Source organism: Mustelus asterias, unplaced genomic scaffold (genome assembly GCF_964213995.1).
Source record: "Mustelus asterias unplaced genomic scaffold, sMusAst1.hap1.1 HAP1_SCAFFOLD_382, whole genome shotgun sequence".
Lineage (NCBI taxonomy): Eukaryota > Metazoa > Chordata > Chondrichthyes > Carcharhiniformes > Triakidae > Mustelus > Mustelus asterias.
This window is the reverse complement of record NW_027590338.1, coordinates 295,345-316,656: the sequence shown is the minus strand read 5'-3', so window position 1 is coordinate 316,656 and position 21,312 is coordinate 295,345. Positions and strand designations below refer to the sequence as shown.

The 21,312-nt window shown below is 42.8% G+C and overlaps 1 protein-coding gene and 1 pseudogene across 1 annotated transcript; one reads left to right on the top strand and one right to left on the bottom strand.

Moving 5' to 3' along the window:
• The window catches only part of LOC144486536 (Ig heavy chain C region-like), a 36,672-nt pseudogene extending 25,775 nt beyond the window's left edge, over positions 1–10,897 (top strand).
• An 8,810-nt stretch (positions 10,898–19,707) lies between these two features.
• Positions 19,708–20,691, bottom strand: LOC144486535 (putative G-protein coupled receptor 139). The gene has a single exon (XM_078204585.1). It carries the CDS (start codon positions 20,689–20,691, stop codon positions 19,708–19,710), a length of 984 nt encoding a protein of 327 aa, XP_078060711.1.
• Between the last annotated feature and the right edge of the window lie 621 nt (positions 20,692–21,312).

The following is a 21,312-nucleotide window of genomic DNA, read 5'->3' as shown; positions in this document are numbered from 1 at the left end:
ATCTTGTATGTGGTACGCACTGCTGTGCGTCGGTGGTGGAGGAAGTAGATGTTTAAAGTGGTGGATGGGATGCCAATATTGCGGTTTGCTTTGTCCTGAAAATTGCCGAATTTCTTGAGTTTTACTTATTGAGACTTGTAGACTTGTAGATGAAAAGACTTCGAGCGATCTGAGTTCAATTATTTGTCACAGAATTCCCAGCCTCTGAATTGCTTATAGCTACTGCATGTATACCTAAACTGGACTGAATCCTCTCCTGGGAATATGTAATGGGACAATGCAGAGGGAGATTTATTTTATATCGGAGCAGTACTGTTACTGACCTGGACTTTTTCAGTGCAGTGGAGAGATGGGTTACTGTTGAATTCCACCCCTGCATGTGGAGACAGAAGCTTTTCCGGTGAGGAATGTGAGTTTCATTGTACATCGTAACTTGTCCTTTGTCACACCTGAGAGACTTTGCCCCGCAAAGTCAACTGAATCAGCAACGAATATATGAAAACGTATCGAGATATCAACGTATGAAAAAAAACTTCCATTAATCGGATCAAATGATGCAAGTTAATTTATTACAAGAATCTTTCTGAACAGCGCAGATATTAATTTGAATAAATTAATTATGTTGAAGCATTTTGTGCATCAGAAAACCATTGAATGTGAGTGACCTGAACTTGAGCACAATTCAGAACGAGGAGGCTTAAATTTATTTTGATAAATTAAATGAACAAATAAGTATTTAATTCTGTTAAAACGCTCCCTTACTCACAAACACAATCACAAACACTCTCGCACACACTCACAATGTTGCTCACACACTGTCTCTGGCGCACAAATTATTTTTCTCACACACTTCACCTTTCACATATATACTCTCCCTCACACGCATACTTTCATACATGCTGTCACATGTTCTCTCTCTCTCACACACACAAACCCTCTGACATACACCATTCATACTTTTTTATACCGAAGGTGTTTTTGAAGCAAAGTCACTATTCTTTGTTTTGGGAAGTGAGGGGGAGTGACGTGGCGTGAGGAAGGGGCATCAGTCAGTTTGAACACAGACAATTTCCAAACTTCCAATGATCTAAGTGAAGTGACAACTTCTTCATCACAAATGGCTGTTGGTTGAGAAATAAATAGTAGCGGAAATAATGGGGAAAATCTCTTCTCTTCAACTATAATCCAAAGCAATGTCAGTTGACATCAGAATGCAATTTTTGTAATGTTGTAGAGAAGGAGAAAAATGTGTGAATTTCAAAACAGGCGCTGGTTCGTAAATGATGGAATTTATAGAATATCAAATGTGGATGCAAGTTTTAACTGGAAAATATAAGGATAAATTTTATAACTGTATCCACATTATGAGTTGTGTGATATCTTGATCACAAATAACAGAGTCTAACTTGTTCAATCGGCCATTCTTTCCCAGCGGCACCGTCTCCGTCCACTCTCTACATATTGGTGTCCTCCTGTCGGCAACACAACGCCGACGGCTCCGTCACCTACGGCTGTTCGGCGATGGACTACTCCCCAGACGTCACCACACTGATCTGGAAGAAAGATGGGCAGCCGATCACCACTGGATTTAAGACTTACCCGTCAGTGAGAAACACGAAGGGAACCTCCACCCTGAGCAGTTAACCAAAGAACAAAGAACAAAGAACAATACAGTACAGGAACAGGCCCTTCGGCCTTCCAAGCCCGCGCCGCTCCCTGGTCCAAACTAGACCATTCTTTGGTATCCCTCCATTCCCACTCCGTTCATGTGGCTATCTCGATACGTCTTAAACGTTCCCAGTGTGCCCGCCTCCACCACCGTGCCTGGCAGAGCATTCGAGGCCCCCACCACCCTCTGTGTAAAATATGTCCTTCTGATATCCGTGTTAAACCTCCCCCCCACCCCCCTCACTTTGAACCTATGACCCCTCGTGAACGTCACCACCGACCTGGGAAAGAGCTTCCCACCGTTCACCCTATCTATGCCTTTCATAATTTTATACACCTCTATTAGGTCTTCCCTCATCCTCCGTCTTTCCAGTGAGAACAACCCCAGTTTACCCAATCTCTCCTCATAACTAAGCCCCTCCATACCAGGCAACATCCTGGTAAACCTCCTCTGTACTCTCTCCAAAGCCTCCACGTCCTTCTGGTAGTGTGGCGACCAGAACTGGGCGCAGTATTCCAAATGCGGCCGAACCAACGTTCTATACATATGCAACATCAGACCCCAACTTTTATACTCTATGCCCCGTCCTAGAAAGGCAAGCATGCCATATGCCTTCTTCACCACCTTCTCCACCTGTGACGTCACCTTCAAGGATCTGTGGACTTGCACACCCAGGTCCTTCTGCATGTCTAAACCCTTTATGGTTCTGTCATTTATCGTATAGCTCCCCCTACGTTAGCTCTACCAAAATGCATCACTTCGCATTCATCTGCCATTTCTTTGCCCAAATTTCCACCCTATCTATATCCATCTGTAGCCTCTGTCAATGTTCCTCACTATCTGCAAGTCCAGCCAATTTCGTGTCGTCTGCAAACTTACTGATCACCCCAGTTACACCTTCTTCCAGATCGTTTATATAAATCACAAACCATCACCGAGTCAGAGGGAGAATGCAGCAGAATCAACTGTGAGGTTCGACACTTCGGCTTAGTGAAGAGCATTGGAATGCAATGTAAGTATTGTGGAACCTGTGAGAAACAGAACAGCTAAACCTAAATTATAAGTTGTTTGATAGGGTCTTGGTTATAACAAATTTGTGGGACTCTGCAAAGTTATGTTCCTGCAAATTCGAGGTTATTGTCTACTGACATCAAAGTGCATTTGAACAGCAGAATCATCGACAATTTACAGTGTAGATAGAGGCCGTTCAGCCCATAGTGTTTTCACCAGCCAAAAAGTAAACTCTCCGTGCATTCCAATCCCATTTTCCAGCACCAGGTCATTGGCCTTGCCGGTTATAACACTTTACATATTGATACAAGAACCTTTTAATAATTTGCATATTTCAGCCTCATTCACCAACCTAGAAAGTGAATTCCAGATGTCCACTATCATCTGGGTGAAAATGTGTTTCCTCATGTCCCCTCAAATCCTTCTACCAATCGTTGGAAATCTAACCCCCTACCCCACCCCCAGTAATTGAGCCCTCCACTCGAGGAATGAATTATTTCCTGTTCACTCTGTGTAGGTCCCTCATAATTTTGTACACCTCAATTAGGTCATCCATCAGTATCCACTGTTAGAATGAAGATTACCCTCGCCTCTCCGAACTTTCATCAGATCTGCAATTTTCAAGCCCAAGTAACATTCTTGTAAATCTATCCTGAATTTCTCCATAATAATTATGACCTTCCTGCGATATGATCCCCAGAACTGCGCACAAGCCAAAACTGTGGCTTAAACAGCATTTTAAACAGTTCTATCAAAATACCCGTGATTTTGTCATCAATAACTTGCCCAGTGAATGAAAGCATTCAATATGATTCGTTTGACCATGTTGTCCTCCTGTGCTACATTGAAACATAGAAATAAAGAATTTTTGAGCAGGTGTAAGGTCCTTTGAGCCAGCTCTGCCATTCAATGCGATCATCACTGAACATCCAACTCAATAGCCTGATCCTCCCCGTTCCTCTCATGTCCTTTGACCAGTGGACATGCACGCAAAGTCTCACACTTGCTCAATCCCTCTCTATCTTTCTGTTTATTGAACACTCCTCTGCTTTGCTATCCCTCTCAAAAAATATCAACTCGGATTTTTCCAGATTAAATTCCATTTGTCACCTTTTTTTTGCACTCAAACAAACCATTGATATCATTCTGTTGTCCATAACTAGCCTGTTAAGGATACAAGAACTCGAACTGTTGCTATTAATTTACTAATGAAAAGAACGCTGAACATGCATTTCTTGAAGGGAAAATCCCGCCAATCGTTATCCTCACTGTGAGTCCCAGTGAAGAAATCACAAGCAGGAAATTTGCAACCATCCTCAGTTCAATCATCGATTTCTAGCCAAAGTCAATGACGGTGAAGTGGCTGAAGAATGGACAGCCCATGGATTCAGGAATTGTCATCTCTCCCGCCTGGGAAGTGAACGGGAACTTCTCAGCGAGCAGTCGGCTGACAGTCTCCGCTGGGGAATGGTTCAGCAACGCGGTCTATACCTGCCAGGTCACTCATCAAGGGCTCACCCACATTCAAATAATCATCGGATCTCTGGGTATGAGACACAAACAATATATCATTTTGCACTCCGATGTTAATCAAAATCAGGCATTAATTAAAATTATTACCAAGCATAGAAAAATTTGGCTTAACTGCCATATAGTTTGTGTTTCATGTTGAAGTAAAAACCATATTTAGAGTTGGTCACCATTCAGGGTTTTAAAATAACAACAAGTGATATTTCCCTCTAGTTTGATATCAAAAAGTGGGACAGGTGGACTTGGTATCAGCTTTATCCTCAGACAGTTGATAATATTTAGAGAGAGAGAGAGAGACAGTGGGCGTCTGACACTCTTGTACAGGTAATAACTTCAGGGTAAAATGTTGGAAAATGTCTTCATATTATATATAAATCATCGGTCAGTACTGCCTTCTTGAGATCAGAAATGGTATATTTGCAATGCAGATTCATTAGAATGATACCGGTGCCGAACTACTTTAACAATGAGAATAGTTTTCACAGACCAAGCAGGTTTTCCATTGTGTATCAAAGGTTGCGGTCGCCTTCAGTGGTGGTGGCAGTATCGTTGGTTAATATCTTAAAGTTGATTTATTTCTGTTTAGAAAGTGAAGGCTGAATACTGCTGTCCTGATGCTGAAGATGGAACTTGTGTTGATTTTCATTATTCATTCACAGATCCTCCCCAGTGCCTTGAATCCACAGTGACGATACTGCCACCACCACTGAAGGCGACCGCAACCTTAGCCTGGGTCATTTCTAATGCTCCTTCTGGAGTCAACGTGTCCTGGATCCAAGAGAAGAAGCATTTGAAATCAGAGATTGCCGACCAGTCTGGAGAAGATTCTGAGGTCAGCAACTTAAACATCTCGACACAAGCCTGGCTGAGTGGGGCTGTGTTTGACTGCGTGGTGAGCCATCAGGATCTGCCGACTCCTTTCAGAAATACCATCCACAAGAAAACAGGTGGGTGGAGAGGTTGAAGTGATTAGTGAGTCATTGTTTCTATTTCGAGTGTAAATGCAAAGGTCAATATTTACTATTCAGTGTATTTCTGATTTATCCTGATTGGCATTTCCACTAACCAAGCACTTTGTGCCTGGAGACTTTAAGGGGAGAATGAGAAATAGAAAAATGAAAAATGAATTGACGGCCATGGTGATGGTTTTAGATGGAATAAGGTGGGAGGAACCGAGTGTGAATCTTGAACACAAACACAGGCCAGCAGGACTGAATGGCCTGTATCGATATTGTTAACTTTATCAATATTTCGAGACCAACCCGCTAAGTGCTCAGGAAAAATATTTTTGTTCACCTCTGTTCTGAGCTGGGAAACTGGACAGGTCACAAAATGAAAAATGGAAACCTTTAAAATCCAACACAAAGCACATTTCTCTCATATCTGACCAGCGGTTTCATTGTATCCGGCATTTTCCAGTTTATTGTGTTACGATACTGTATCTTTATGAAATAGATTGCGCAGGATCTCTTGTAGCAGTTTGTTTTTCTATGATCGGAACTGCTCTGTCTGTACGCAGCAGCCTAATTGATCTTAATTGCTGCAATGTCTGTTTTGGTCTGAACAAGTGCAGATTCTGTTCTTTTGTGTTTTCCCTTGGGATATTGCAAACTGGGGCTTGATTAGCTTGATGGATAGGTAAGATCTTATGATTGAGTGAAGCTAGATTTCACAGAGAACTCAAGGCAGTTTGCTTTTGGGATCTTTAGGTCGAGGTTGCTTCCTCTGCAACTCTTGCTCTGTCTGAAGTGGAGACTGAAATCCGCCAAGAAATAAGCCTTTTTCTCCGGGATTCTTCTGTTTGGGAGTTGCTGCACGAGAATTAACAGACAGGTGTCTGTCTGGATCACTCTTCAGAAGTGTCAAAAGGCTGGAAATCTAGTGCCCATTTAAGCATCTGTTAACTAGCTGTTAAGAATTACATGATGCCGTATTTAAGTACTTTAATTGGTAAACTTATGCCAGTTCTTTTGGTTATTTTTGAACTGTGTTGTTAAATAATGTTTGTTTTGACAAAAGCTTCCTAGTGGGACACTTGAATCATACCTGGATTGAAACACCTTATACTCACCCTAATGCCAAATCAGATGTCAAAGTTAGGGTCGAGGCTAACTTCATAAAATACCTTGGAATTTCATATCAGGTCCTTAACAATTGACATTTATTATACATTGTCTGCAGATCCAAATCCGCGGGAACCATCCATCTTTATCCCCCTGCCCTCGGCAGAAGAAGCCTTCACTCAGAGATTCATTTACCTCAGCTGCTTAGTGAGAGGTTTCTCCCCCCCAGACATCTTCGTCAAGTGGACCGTCAATGGCAAGCTGGTGAATCCTGGGAACTACAAGAACACCGAGGTGGTGGCGGAGAACGGCAATAGCTCCTACTTCATGTCCAGCCTGTTATCCATTGCAGCAGAAGAGTGGGCCAGCGACATTTCTTACTCCTGTGTGGTGGGACAGGAAGCCTTCCCCTTGAAGACCATCATCAGAACGGCTAAGAAATCCAGCGGTAAACCCAGTTTTGTGAAGATTGCGCTGATGAACACCGTTCATTAATGTCAGTAAAAATCTGTCGGTTGTGTTTCGAGACGCAATAAAAATAATAAAGTTTTTTTCCCCCTTCTACCTGTGAGATAAACATAAAACTTGCTCATTAATCTTGCTTCCAGTGTTAGCCACGAGAATAAAAACTGCTCCCCTGACGGAAGTTACTTGCCAGTCTCTTGCCTTAGGCTCAGAAAACCTGCGCTCCAAATTGCGTTGGAGCACCAAATAACGACAAATTGATGATAATTAATTCCATGATCCCGCTGAGTAACTTCAGCAACGTTCATCCAGTTACTGGTGATGTGCAGTCACTTTAAAATATAGACGATTCGTTTCTCGTGTTGTCAACTCCATCAAAGCTTTGATCACTTCTACGTTGCCGCATGGCGCCCAGTGGGAACTGAAGTCAAAGCAACATAAGAAAAAGAAATGAAGCTATCCTCCCCCGCCGTCGCTGGGACACTGGTCTACTTAACCCACAGATACGCACTTCCCAAACAGACAGGGGATAAAAGGAAATCATGAACTCACTGTCTTCCCACGTCTCCACTCACCCACCAGAGATTGTAAAGAAAATGGCCATTGTTAATCCATTATTCTCAATCTGTCATGACGAGAGACAGGAGAAAGGGCAATTGTTAACCCATTATACTGACTCTGGCACCAGAGAGAGAGGAGGAAGTGCTTTTGCTAGCCCATTATACTCACTCTGGCACCAGAGACAGGGGTAAGGGCAATTGTAAACCAATTATACTCCGATCCGCCAAGCAGAGAAATTAGAAAGGAACCTATTATGTACACTCAGCTGCTATTGGTTCAAATCTGTTAAAAGTATGATGCATTAAATTCTAGCTACCCAAAACTTCACCAGTGAATGAAGCCCACCCGATTTTTCCTGTTCTAAATTTGAATTGTTCTTTCGTTCAGTTTGTTGTCACATTGCAGCTCACATTACACTACATGTCTTCAGAATGAGGCCACTATTCTGTTAATATACTCTGGCAGGGCCAGTTCCGGTTCATTGTACTCGGTGAAACTTGGAGCAGTAATGATCATTTTCAATTGCTGACACACAGAAAACAGATAAACACAGGCATGTATATCACCACAAACACGCTCACAGACCGAGAAGCAAATACAAACGTAAACATCAATAAATCATTACCTCTCGCAAATTAAAAAAAAACCATTCGTTTAAGACGATCATACACATTGACACACATACACTCGCAATAAAAAACTCAAACAGGCATTCACAAACACAGGCCAACAGATTCTCAGACCCAAGCATAGCCAAAATAGTGAGCATACTCTGACTGTGAAAAACACCCATTAGCAGACCCATTGGCAGAAAGCGAGAGATACAAATGATTCAACACATATGTGCGCACATACACATGAGTGAAATCTATATCAAATGTACACACAAGGACAAAAACATTACAATATTCATAAACACACCGGCACACAAACTGAGTCATAAACATATGAACATATGAGCCCACAGTAACACACTCAATAACACCTAAATATGGACTCCAGCACATAAACACTCACTGCCTAACATTAACAGTCAAATACACACACAAGCAGAAATATTAAAACATACATTGATGCATAGGAATGGACAAACATAAAATATGCCCATTGACGCGGACTAATAAATACACATAATGCACATCATTTTCATATGAAAACATTAACAATCAAATATTCATATGGTAGTACAGAAGTTGCGTATCGCTGAAAAGGAGACATGTTGAAGCTGTACATATTGCACTCACCAGGCTCTTCACAAGAATAATAAATATAAAAGAAACACCAATTTATAATTCTTCGGAAGAAAGTGGTGAGTGTTGTGCAACTAACTGTGTTAAAAGCTGCTTTTCAGACAGAAATAACTGTACAGACATTGTGTCTGTTCCATCTGAACAAAGTAGACGACAGAACACTCTGATTCATTCCTCAGAGCAATGTCTTCACCAATCAGGGTTAAAGTGCCTTGTCTGAATTTAAACAAAGCTTGGCAGTTAACTGTCAACCAACGATTCACAGGTACATTCGCCCTGGAACCCCTCTACCAATCACAGTTTACTTGCCAACCAATCTGCACTCTTTTGTCATGAAGTATAAATTATTGCTGCATTTACATTTGATCTTCGTACAATTGTCCTCTGACTGCAAGATGGGAAGCTTCGAAAAGTCTCTTTTTCACATATTTATATGGACATGCGCGCACGTAACACCTTCCCACACACAGGGACACACAATCAAAGAATAAAGCAGGTCAGCATTATCCTCCTACACACATATACAAAGACTAAAACACAAACCAAAACGGAAGGCTATAGGGACAATTAATATTGAAGTCGGTTTCCTAAGAGACACATTTTGTAAAACGTGATTTCAATACATATTGGCCTGTCAAAGGCTGAAAACGTTCTCCTTTAGAAACTGACGTGAATAAATTATTTGCCAAACCTACACAAACAAAAAATGTAATTCTTCCGATCTATTACCTGTTATCATTTACAATACCACAATAAATGGCTATCTGTACTTTTCTCTAAAATCTTCTTGGTAGATCAGGAGTAAATAGAAAATACTATCAGTGACACAGTTGTTAGCTCTGCTGCCTCACAGATGCAGGGACACCGGTTTAATTCGGGCCTTAGGTGGCTGTCTGTGTGGAGTTTACACATTCTTCCTGTGTGTCTGCATAGGTTTCCTCTGAGTACTCTGGTTTCTGCCCACAATCCAAAGATGAGCAGGTTAGCTGGATTGATGTTGCTAACTTGCACGTCGTGTCCCAAGATATTTAGGTTACATGGATTAGCCATGGGGAATATGAGGAGTTACGGGGATATGGCGGCAGAGAGCTTGGGTAATGCACCTTTGCCAAGAGTTGGTGCAGACTTGATGGCCGAATGGCCTCTTCTGGACAGTAGGGATTATATGACTAGACAAGAGGCCAAATGTGAGTTACTTTAATATTTAATACGATCATGCCTGATATTGCGTCCTACTCCAATTTCCCACCCATTCCCCATGTCCTTTGCTTACCTGAAAAACCAAAAGTATGTCTACTTCAGCCCTAAACATATTCCACAGTGGGCAACAGTCCTCTAGGGCAAATAACGTCCGAGATTCATAATCCTAAGTAAGGGAGTGACTCCTTATCTCAGCCCTAAACTACAACCCACATATCCAAAGGCTATGCCCCATTATTGTGGATTCCAGAACCAGAGGAAACAATCTCTCAGTGTCTGTCATGTCAAACCCATTGGGATGATTTCGTTTCAATGCGATCTCCTCTAATTCATTTGAAGTAGAGAGAATACGCTCACAACGGCAGACACCGGCGATGCACAAATGGAACCAGAGGCAAAGGTCGAGCTGGTAGAGATGATCCAGTATCCTCTGGGGAAGAGGCTCCAAAGATTCATAATCATAATAAAGGAATGCCTCGTCATCTCAGACCTAAGTTAACTCATAATTATCCAAGGGATATGCCCTTTGGAACCAGCGGAAACGACATTTCAGTGTCTAGCTTGTCAAATCCTTTCGGATTATTTTGTTTCCATGTGATCTCCTCTCATTGTTCTAAGCTGGGGAGAATGTAGACCCAAGTCACTCAGTCCATATTAGTTAACTTCACCTGTTTAGTCTTCAGAGTATTGTTTAGTGACAGTTGGCAGAAAATTACACCAGACTAAATGGACGCCTAAGATTGAGGAATAACATGTATTTGCGAAAACGGGCTGTATGAGGAAAATAAAAGAAGAACGGTTGTGGACATTGTAACACCTTATCTTGCTGAGAGAGGTTAACTTAATAATATATGTATTGAAAATTGCATTATGCGATTAAGTTAATAACAGATAGGATTGAAAATTATATCAGAAAACAACATAATACCTTGAAGAAATAAAAGACGAGCAACCAAAATAATAACCTAGGTTAACAGAAGAACTAAAAGTGTCCCCTATATCATCCCGTAGATTCCACAGAGTCCATCAGGATTGCAGTCAAGGAGGATGATAACAGCAACATCTGGACAACCGCTTCTACATTCATAGTCCTGTTCTTCCTAAGCATGTCCTACAGCGCTGCAGTCACTCTGTTGAAGGTGAGATGATTCAATCTACTCACATTTGAATCAGATAGGAGAAGATTGAAAAATGTCCAGAAGTCTCAATTAATAAGAGCTTTCAGTTAAATGTCTCAAAGACATAAAACGGCTGTTTAGTCATTTTATTTCTCTTTGGAGGTGGAGTAATTGATTGAGTTTCGGAAATCGTGTGGTATTTACCCATCCGTTTATTCACAAAATGGTGCTGTGGAATTAAAGTACGTTATCATCGTGATCCTCAAAGTTATAGTGCCTCCAGTGAACAGATCCGAATCCAAAATCGAGGTTGCAATATAAGCTGGATTTCTGTTACTTTTTTTTAATTGAATGAGATAATCATGTCGATAGTATGATTGTATCTTTGAGTGTCGCCATTGTTTGAATTGATTTGTAAACTAATGATGATGTTAAAATGCCGGCATTGGACTGGAGTGTGCACAGTAATAAGTCTCACAAAACCAGGTTAAAGTGCAACGGGTTTATTTGATATCACAAGCTTTCGGAGCGCTGCTCCTTCATCAAGTGAGTCACCTGATGAAGGAGCAGCTCTCCAAAAGCTCATGATACCAAATAAACATTTTGGGCTTTAACCTGGTGTTGTGAGACTTCGTATTGTTAATTAGTCGTTATTTCTCATTAGCATTGTTCACTGCATTTTATGTCGAGGCCCCGTTTTTTTCTCTCCAGTTTGAGATAGTTTTAGACAATTGGCTGTTTAAACGATCAATATTCTGTTCTCATTGTGACGCTCAGTTTGTATATTCACCTGGGGTCAACTTTAAATTATATGTTTCCATAAAGTGTTCTCTATGAAATTGTAAATAAATCTTGAATTACAAAGTACGTAATGTCGAGGTTGTTAACTGCCTAGCTGCACGACATATCCTAATTGCGCTATTTTCAAAACCGAACGCCCCTTCTCTCATGCCGCCGCTTTTAACCCACACAGCTTTTTATTCAATCCTGTTTGGATTTTTATCGAACCTACTACACTTCAGTGAAGGAGCCGCTGTGTCACCCAGTGTTCCATCTACACCTGCCTTTTGTTATAAAGTGGCGGAAGCTGATTGACGGCACAGTCAGCATTTCTGACTTTTTCACATAATAGCCTGTCACATTCACATATCGGTTTCCATGACAGAGCAGGGGCATGCTGACCTGACTGAATGCACTGTATTGAAGCATGCGGTTAATTCTGCATTGTCCCATCAAATATCCCCAAGGCAGACATGGCACTACATTCGAACCGAACGCTGACACACCAGGAATCACAAGCCACGGGAATGATTCTCAGAGCCCGGAGCAGAACTCATGCGAATAATTTAATATCCAATTCTCCCATAAAGATACACACTTAAGTTCTCCACTCTTCTCTGGGGGCACAACAAGGCTGAGGTGGGACCTGATTTGATTTGGTTTGATTTGATTTATTGTTGTCACATGTATTAACGTACAGTGAAAAGTATTGTTTCTTGCGCGCTATACAGACAAAACATACCGTTCATAGAGAATGAAATGAGAGAGTGCAGAATGTAGTCTTACAGTCATAGCTAGGGTGTAGAGAAAGATCAATTTAATGCAAGTCAATTCCATTCAAAAGTCTGACAGCCGCAAGGAAGAAGCTGTTCTTGAGTCGGTGGGTACGTGACGTCAGACTTTTGTATCTTTTTCCCGAAGGACGATTGAGGTGTATGAGGTTACGAGGAGCATGGACAGGGTGGATAGGAAGCAGCTGCTACCCTGATTTGAAGGGTCAATAAAGAGGGGGCATAATGTTACGGTGAGGTGCCGAAAGTTTACTGGGGTTTTGAGGAAAATGTTTTCACCCAGAGGCTGGTGGGAGACCGAAATGCACTGCCTTGGTGGGTAGTAGATGAGGCATTCATCACAACCTATTAAAATGTATGAACACCAGCAATACCATAACATTCAAAGCTCTGGGCCAAATGCTGGAAAGTGGGATTCGTGTACATGGGTGGCACAGTGGTTAGCACTGCTGTCTCACAGCACCACGGACCTGGATTCGATTCCCGGCTTCAGTCATCGTCCGTGTGGAGTTTGCACGTTTTCCCCATGTCTGCGTGGGTTTCCTCCCGGTGCTCCGGTTTCCACCCACAATTTGAAAGACGTGCTGGTTAGGGTGCATTGACCCGAACAAGCGCCGGAATGTGGCGATTAAGGGGCTTTCTCAGTAACTTCATTTGAATGTTAATGTAAGCCTTACTTTTGACTAATAAATAAACTTTATTCTGCAACAATATCAATGTAATTGAAGGCAAACGTTGTTTTTGTGGTTTGCATGGTGACGTGGGTGAGTGGGTCTAATGCACTCGATGACGACTCTAGTCTTGATGGACGTATGTTTTTGACTCCCACTCCTGCCAAAGTTTATTTTGTTTAGATTTTAAATCTTTTCAGTCAAGCCATTGGAGTGGATAAGTAGCAGCATAATTTTAAGTGGATTGTACGATGTTTTAATTTGCCGTGGAGAACAAGGAGAGACAACACGAATTTGAACTGATGTGGAAAAGGGAGCGTGTGTAGAACCAGTTAAAGTGATCTTCCAGTGAACTGACATGGACAAGATGGGCGGAATAGCGAGCTGCTCTCCTGCAGCCAAGATGATATTATATGAAAAGCACGTGCATGACCATGTATTTGAGTATTTGAGGACTGGTGGTTTCGGCGATGAATTAGAAATCCTTCGGGGGTGAGGGTGTTCTGCCCACACATATTCCAATCCTGCCGATATTACTGAGGATCGGCCAAGGCTCGGGAGTTCAGATGCCCTATATCTTCTCCTTTGCTTATGTACCATTGCAGTAAAAACAACAGCCAAGGCAAGTGTTAACTGTTCAATCAGCGGGGAAGAGTCATCTACGATGCTGTAAATCATAGTTTGAAGAACAGCTGAACGATTGAAGAACAATTGAGCGAAGTTAGTGGCTTTCTTGTGTACTGGATGCATGTCTCTCCTCAGGCCTCGGTCACTTCCGGTGTACATGTTTTTGTGTGTTCCTCCAACTATGTCAATGCAGCTCAGTTCTCCATTTTTACCAATCTAAATATTTTTTTCACATTAGGTAAACAGCATCATATGAATGTGCTTTTCAGATAAAACAATAAATGCACATCGTTAAAGAGGAATTGATTTCGGTTTCATTTTGAGAGGAGATTCTTCAGTGTCTAAGTGAAAATGGAAAGTTTCAATGCTCCTTACTTTGTAGCAACATTTGAGCAATGTTGGTCAACAATGGGCAACATTTAAATGTTGGCACTGAATCATTGTGGTGAATGCTTGACTCAATTCGTTTGTAAAGTCCTTGGATCTGCACCTTAACTGCTGTAATTTGCAGGGCAATAAGCCGTGTGCAGGAAAATAGGATTAGAACCGGTGTCCTTGGATCAGCATGGAAAGAATCGGCCAAATGCCACTTCTGTTCTGTATCATTTCTATGGTTCTATCTTTCCATGGATACATCGAGAGGATGAATGTGTAAATAGCCCAAACAGAAATTCCTGTGGTATTGGGATTTTATAAAATGCGTTCAGGGGATGTGGGGATCGCTGGCCTATTCACAACTGCCCTCCATTTCGGAGGGTATTTCAGAATCAGCTGCATTGTTGTGGGTCTGAAGTCACATGTAGGCTAGACGAGGTAAGGACATTACCTTCCCTAAAGGACATCAATGAACCAGACCGGGTTTTACGACAATCGTTTCATAGTCATCATTAGACCTTTAATTCCATATTTTTGAATTCAGTTGTCACCATCTGCCATCGTAGGATTCGAGCACGTGTCTCCAGACCATTACAGTGGGTTTCTGGATAATTAATCCAGTGACAATACCTCCAGGCCACCACCTCCACATTTTGATTGCGGCCATACCTCAACAACTACAGGAAAACAAAAGCTCAATCGCAAATGTTACAGGAACAGAAAGCCTATTATTACCGTGATAGCTTCGAATGTCCGAAGTTATTTTCTTCGATGGGCTGGTAGAAGGGAGGGAAGCAGCAGAGGCAACTGATCAGGTTGTCTCAATCTTAGTGACAAGAACGCTCCATGAGCTCCTCACTCTTGTTGTTGGAGGTGAGGATGGAGAAGACAAGGGAGATATTGAAAGAGCGAGTACACTATGTTTAACATTACTTTGAAATTTTATCAAAAATGTCAGCACCCATGATTGGGCGGTGGTTGATTAACATCGTCAGAAACATACCTCCGAAAGCTGTCAGGAGCCAATTAAATACTTTCATGTTGCAATGTACGAAATGCAGCGGCAAATATGCACTTAGCATTATTTTTTTTAAAAATAGGAAAATGGAACAGATAAGTGTATCAATATAAGACCATAAGACCATAAGACATAGGAGCGGAAGTAAGGCCATTCGGCCCATCGAGTCCACTCCACCATTCAATCATGGTTGATTTCAACTCCATTTACCCGCTCTCTCCCCATAGCCCTTAATTCCTCGAGAAATCAAGAATTTATCAATTTCTGTCTTGAAGACGCTCAACGTCTCGGCCTCCACAGCCCTCTGTGGCAATGAATTCCACAGACCCACCACTCTCTGGCTGAAGAAATTTCTCCTCATCTCTGTTCTAAAGTGACTCCCTTTTATTCTAAGGCTGTGCCCCCGCGTCCTAGTCTCCCCTGTTAATGGAAACAACTTCCCTACGTCCATCCTATCTAAGCCGTTCATTATCTTGTAAGTTTCTATCAGATCTCCCCTCAACCTCCTAAACTCCAATGAATATAATCCCACGATCCTCAGACGTTCATCGTATGTCAGGCCTACCATTCCTGGGATCATCCGTGTGAATCTCCGCTGGACCCGCTCCAGTGCCAGTATGTCCTTCCTGAGGTGTGGGGCCCAAAATTGCTCACAGTACTCCAAATGGGGCCTAACCAGTGCTTTATAAAGCCTCAGAAGTACATCCCTGCTTTTGTATTCCAAGCCTCTTGAGATAAATGACAACATTACATTTGCTTTCTTAATTACGGACTCAACCTGCAAGTTTACCTTTAGAGAATCCTGGACTAGGACTCCCAAGTCCCTTTGCACTTTAGCATTATGAATTTTGTCACCGTTTAGAAAATAGTCCATGCCTCTATTCTTTTTTCCAAAGTGTACGACCTCGCACTTGCCCACGTTGAATTTCATCAGCCACTTCTTGGACCACTCTCCTAAACTGTCTAAATCTTTCTGCAGCCTCCCCACCTCCTCAATACTACCTGCCCCTCCACCTATCTTTGTATCATCGGCAAACTTGGCCAGAATGCTCCCAGTCCCATCATCTAGATCGTTAATATATAAAGAGAACAGCTGTGGCCCCAACACTGAACCCTGCGGGACACCACTTGTCACCGGTTGCCATTCTGAGAAAGAACCTTTTATCCCAACTCTCTGCCTTCTGTCTGACAGCCAATCGTCAATCCATGTTAGTACCTTGCCTCGAATACCATGGGCCCTTATTTTACTCAGCAGTCTCCCGTGAGGCACCTTGTCAAAGGCCTTTTGGAAGTCAAGATAGATAACATCCATTGGCTCTCCTTGGTCTAACCTATTTGTTATCTCTTCAAAGAACTCTAACAGGTTTGTCAGGCACGACCTCCCCTTACTAAATCCATGCTGACTTGTCTTAATCCGACCCTGCACTTCCAAGAATTTAGAAATCTCATCCTTAACGATGGATTCTAGAATTTTGCCAACAACTGAGGTTAGGCTAATTGGCCTATAATTTTCCATCTTTTTTCTTGTTCCCTTCTTGAACAGTGGGGTTACAACAGCGATTTTCCAATCCTCTGGGACTTTCCCTGACTCCAGTGACTTTTGAAAGATCATAACTAACGCCTCCACTATTTCTTCAGCTATCTCCTTTAGAACTCTAGGATGTAGCCCATCTGGGCCCGGAGATTTATCAATTTTCAGACCTTTTAGTTTCTCTAGCACTTTCTCCTTTGTGATGGCAACCATATTCAACTCTGCCCCCTGACTTTCCTGAATTGTTGGGATATTACTCATGTCTTCTACTGTGAAGACTGACGCAAAGTACTTATTAAGTTCCTCAGCTATTTCCTTGTCTCCCATCACTAGATTACCAGCGTCATTTTGGAGCGGCCCAATGTCTACTTTTGCCTCCCGTTTGTTTTTAATGTATTTAAAGAAACTTTTACTATCATTCCTAATGTTACTGGCTAGCCTACCTTCATATTTGATCCTCTCCTTCCTTATTTCTCTCTTTGTTATCCTCTGTTTGTTTTTATAGCCTTCCCAATCTTCTGACTTCCCACTACTCTTTGCCACATTATAGGCTCTCTCTTTTGCCTTGATGCATTCCCTGACTTCCTTTGTCAGCCATGGCTGCCTAATCCCCCCTCTGATAACCTTTCTTTTGTTTGGGATGAACCTCTGCACTGTGTCCTCAATTACTCCCAGAAACTCCTGCCATTGCTGTTCTACTGTCTTTCCCATTAGGCTCTGCTTCCAGTCGATTTTTGTCAGTTCCTCCCTCATGCGCCTGTAATTACCTTTATTTAACTGTAGAACCTTCACATCTGATTCTGCCTTCCTTCTTTCAAATTGCAGACTGAATTCTACCATATTATGATCACTGCTTCCTAAGTGTTCCCTTACTTTAAGATCTTTTATCACGTCTGGCTCATTACATAACACTAAGTCCAGAATAGCCTGTTCCCTCGTGGGCTCCATCACAAGCTGTTGTGAAATAAAGAATAATTGTATCCCCTGGAAGCTGGAGAGGCCACTTTCTGTTCTTTTTGCTAATTGCGACCGGGTAACCTTGTGTATTCCATCTGGGACGGCAGACACAGTGTTTTTTTGTAAGTATTTTAAGGGCAGGAAGGTAGCCAGAGAAAGAATGGGAGCATTTGGGGCCAAAGTGGCAATCTGTGTGTGAAACTGAAGCTGTAGGTAAGATATTAAATGGATATTTTGCATGTGTTCACCATGGAGAAGCGGGATATAGGTATATAAAGCAAGGAAAAGACTGATGAAATTGAACAGATTGATATTGAGAGGAAGGAGGTCTTAGCCGTTGTAACGGGTTTAAAAGTGGATAAATCTCCAGGCCCAATCCTCGGCAGCTGTGTGAGGCAAGGGCGGAGATTACAGGGACCTGGCACTAATTTTTATAACTTCCCTGGCTAAAGCCGAGATGCCAGAGGGGAAGAGGACAATTAATGCGGCACCATTATTCAATAAAGTGTGCAGGGGATAAAAACAGATCATTTCCGGCCTGTGAGTCTAATGTCAGGGGAAGAGAAACTATTGGACACATTTCTGAGGGACAGAATTAATCACCACTTGGTGAGGCAGGATTAACCGAGTGAAGTCATCATGGCTTTGTCAGGGGAGATCGTGCCGGAGAAATATGACTGAAACTTTCGAAGAGGTGACTAGAATTGTAGATGAGAGAAGTGCAGTTAATGTGGACTAAATGGACTTCAGGCTTTTGACAAGATCGCAAATGGGAGCGTGATCAAGCAGGTAAGAACGCATGATATTCAGAGCAATTTGGCAAATTGGATCCAAAATTGGCTGAGTGGCAGGAGGCAGAGGATGATGGTCGAAGGTTGTTCCTGTGACTGGAAGCCTGTGTCCAGTGGTGTACTGCAGGGATCGATGCTGGGCCCCTTGCTGTTTGTCGTGTACATTAGTGATCTAGAGTTGAATGTGAAGGGGAGCCAGCGGTGGATGATCAGTAAGATTGCAGGTGAAACAAAAATAGTGTTGTGGTAAACGGTAAGGAGGAAAGCCATAGATTACCAGATGATACGGATGGGCTGGTCAGATGGGCAGAAAAGAGGCAACTGGAATTGAACTCTCAAAAGCGTAACGTCATACATTTCGGGAGGGCTTACAAGTCATGGGAATGCACAATGAACGGTAGGACGTTTGGATGTACAAAAAAACCATAGAGTCCTTGTGGTCCATATCCAAAGATTCGTGAAGCCAGCAGGACAGATAGATGAAGTGGTTAAGAGTTCACATGGTGTACTTGCCTTTATTAGCAGAGGCATAGATGAAAAGAGCACAGAGTTTATGCTGGAGCTGAATAAAACTCTCATTATGCCACGGCTAGAGTACCATGTGCATTTCGGTTCGCTGCACATACAGATGTGGTTGTAGTAGAAAGGATATTAAGGGGATTCAACAGGATGCTGCCTGGGCTGAAGTTTTCAGCGATGAAAAGAGGCTGGATAGGCTGGGATTATTTTCCTTAAAGTGGAGAAGACTGAGAGGAACCTCACTGATTTGTACCAAACTATGAGGGAAATAGATAATCCAGATGAGAATAACTATTCCCCTTAGTAGAGGTGTCAATAACCAGCGGCATCGACCTCAGGAAAGGAGCATGATATTGAAAGGGGACCTGCAGAAAAACTTTTTAGCCAGAGGGTGGCGGGAATCGGGAACTCACTGCCTGAAAGTATGGCAGGGGAAAGAACCCTCACATTTCAGAAGCATTTAGATGAACATTTGAAACGTCATAGCATGCAAGGAAGCGAACCAACTGTTGCAAAATGGGATTTGATTCTATAGGTGTTTTATAGCCGAAGGGCCTCTTTCCATGCTGGAAATCTCCATCACTACATATCTCCTCCAGGAAGTTAGCAACTGTGATAACTCAGCATTCATTCAGAGCAACAACGGGGGCTGTGGGCACTGTATTATGAGCGTTAAATCTCTCAAGTCCTGTATCTGAAGCCCAATAGTGTCTGATTCCAGAGAGACGGAGTACACATTGATCTAAGTAGATGAAAGCCAAGCACGTGCTGATGTGTATTTTAGCCAGTGAGCGTGGTGAAGGGGCATAGCAGAACCTTCTTCAGGTCCTCTCGGAACTTGGTCTGGGCGACTGTGTAAATGAAGACGTTGTTGCAGGAACTGACTAGCTGGAGCATGTTTGCTGCTTCCTGAAGGATGTACCGTGGGTCTTTGAAATCCAGGCTGGTGCGGTAGCCCTCACCTGTAATCCGCACATAGAGGAAATGTACGACATAGGTGACCCAGAGGAGGAGGAAGCTGAGGGAGATGGCGAAGAGCAGGATGATGGACCTCTTGCGGTTGGCCATCTCTGGGTCCCCGTGACTCTCCGTGCCCCGGAGTCTCCTGCGGGCTCTGCTGGCCGCTAAGATGTGTTTAACGGTCAGCGCGTTAAGAAACAGGATGAGCAGGAACGGGAGAAACGGAGTTAAGATGTGGTCCAGCCAGTCATAGGCCTGCCAGGCGGGCACCGTGTAATAGCTGGACTTAACAGCACAGAACCAGGGCACCCCGTCCAGGGTGTACAAGGGCTGGTAAGTGAAGTAGAAAGGGACATTCCTGACACAGCTCAAGGCACAGACTATTCCTATAACCAGCAATGCTGCTTTCTCGGTGCAGTATCTGGCCTTCAGGCCCTGGCAGCAGATGGCCACAAAACGGTCGATGGTGAAAGCCACTGTCAACCAGACGGACATATCCCGGGCAAAATAGACCAGCAGAGCGCTGAGTGTGCATGCGGGGGTGGTAGACAGGACGCTGTTCTGAAAGTAGATGCGGCCAATCCGGTTGAGGATTATGGCGGTGATGATGACAAGGAAATCAGTCAATGCTATCGCGATCAGGTAGTAGGTGATGCACCGTGACAGTCCGCACCGTCCTCGGGATAAGATTACGATCGTCACCAAGTTGGCTGTGAGATAGAAAGAGACAGAGAGATGTGTTACCGAGAGCGCTCGAAACACCAGCTGCTGCGCCATCCAATCAGTTACTGAAAACATTCTCATCCTTCACTTTGCCAACTCCAGACTCCAGTGATTGCAAAGTCTTTGGCAATGGTCCGACATTCAAAACTGGATTCAAGTTATTTTAAATCAGGAGACATTGCAATCAGTCCAAATTGTAACTCTGCCCTCTGGTCACTGAGTTGATCCCCTCAGATAACTATCAAATTTCAGATTCTCAGAAAATTTGCTGTCGTTGTTCTTATTCGTACCAATCCCATCCACCCATCAGCCCTATCGGCTGCCATTCAGGCTGCGTCTCTGTTTTTTATAATCTCGTCCTTCGAATTATAAATCCCTCCATAATCTCGCCTTTCCAGATTTTGATAACATGCTACAACTATCTGAGATCACACCATACCTCCGAGTGTGGACTTCCATGACCCTGATTTGATCTTTTCAGTTTGCCTTTACGTGCCGAGACCCTAACCTCTGGAACTTCTTCTTTCAAAGACTAAACTTTCCCTTTGTGCTTCAGGACGATCCTTAGAAAATAAATTCGTTGAACAATTCTAAGTCATTTTGTCGGTCAGTATAAAGTTGATTTGTTAAAGTCTTGTGAAGTATCCCCATTCTAGTTATCCGAGTGTCTGAAGAAACAAACGCTACATCGCCTTCTCAAAT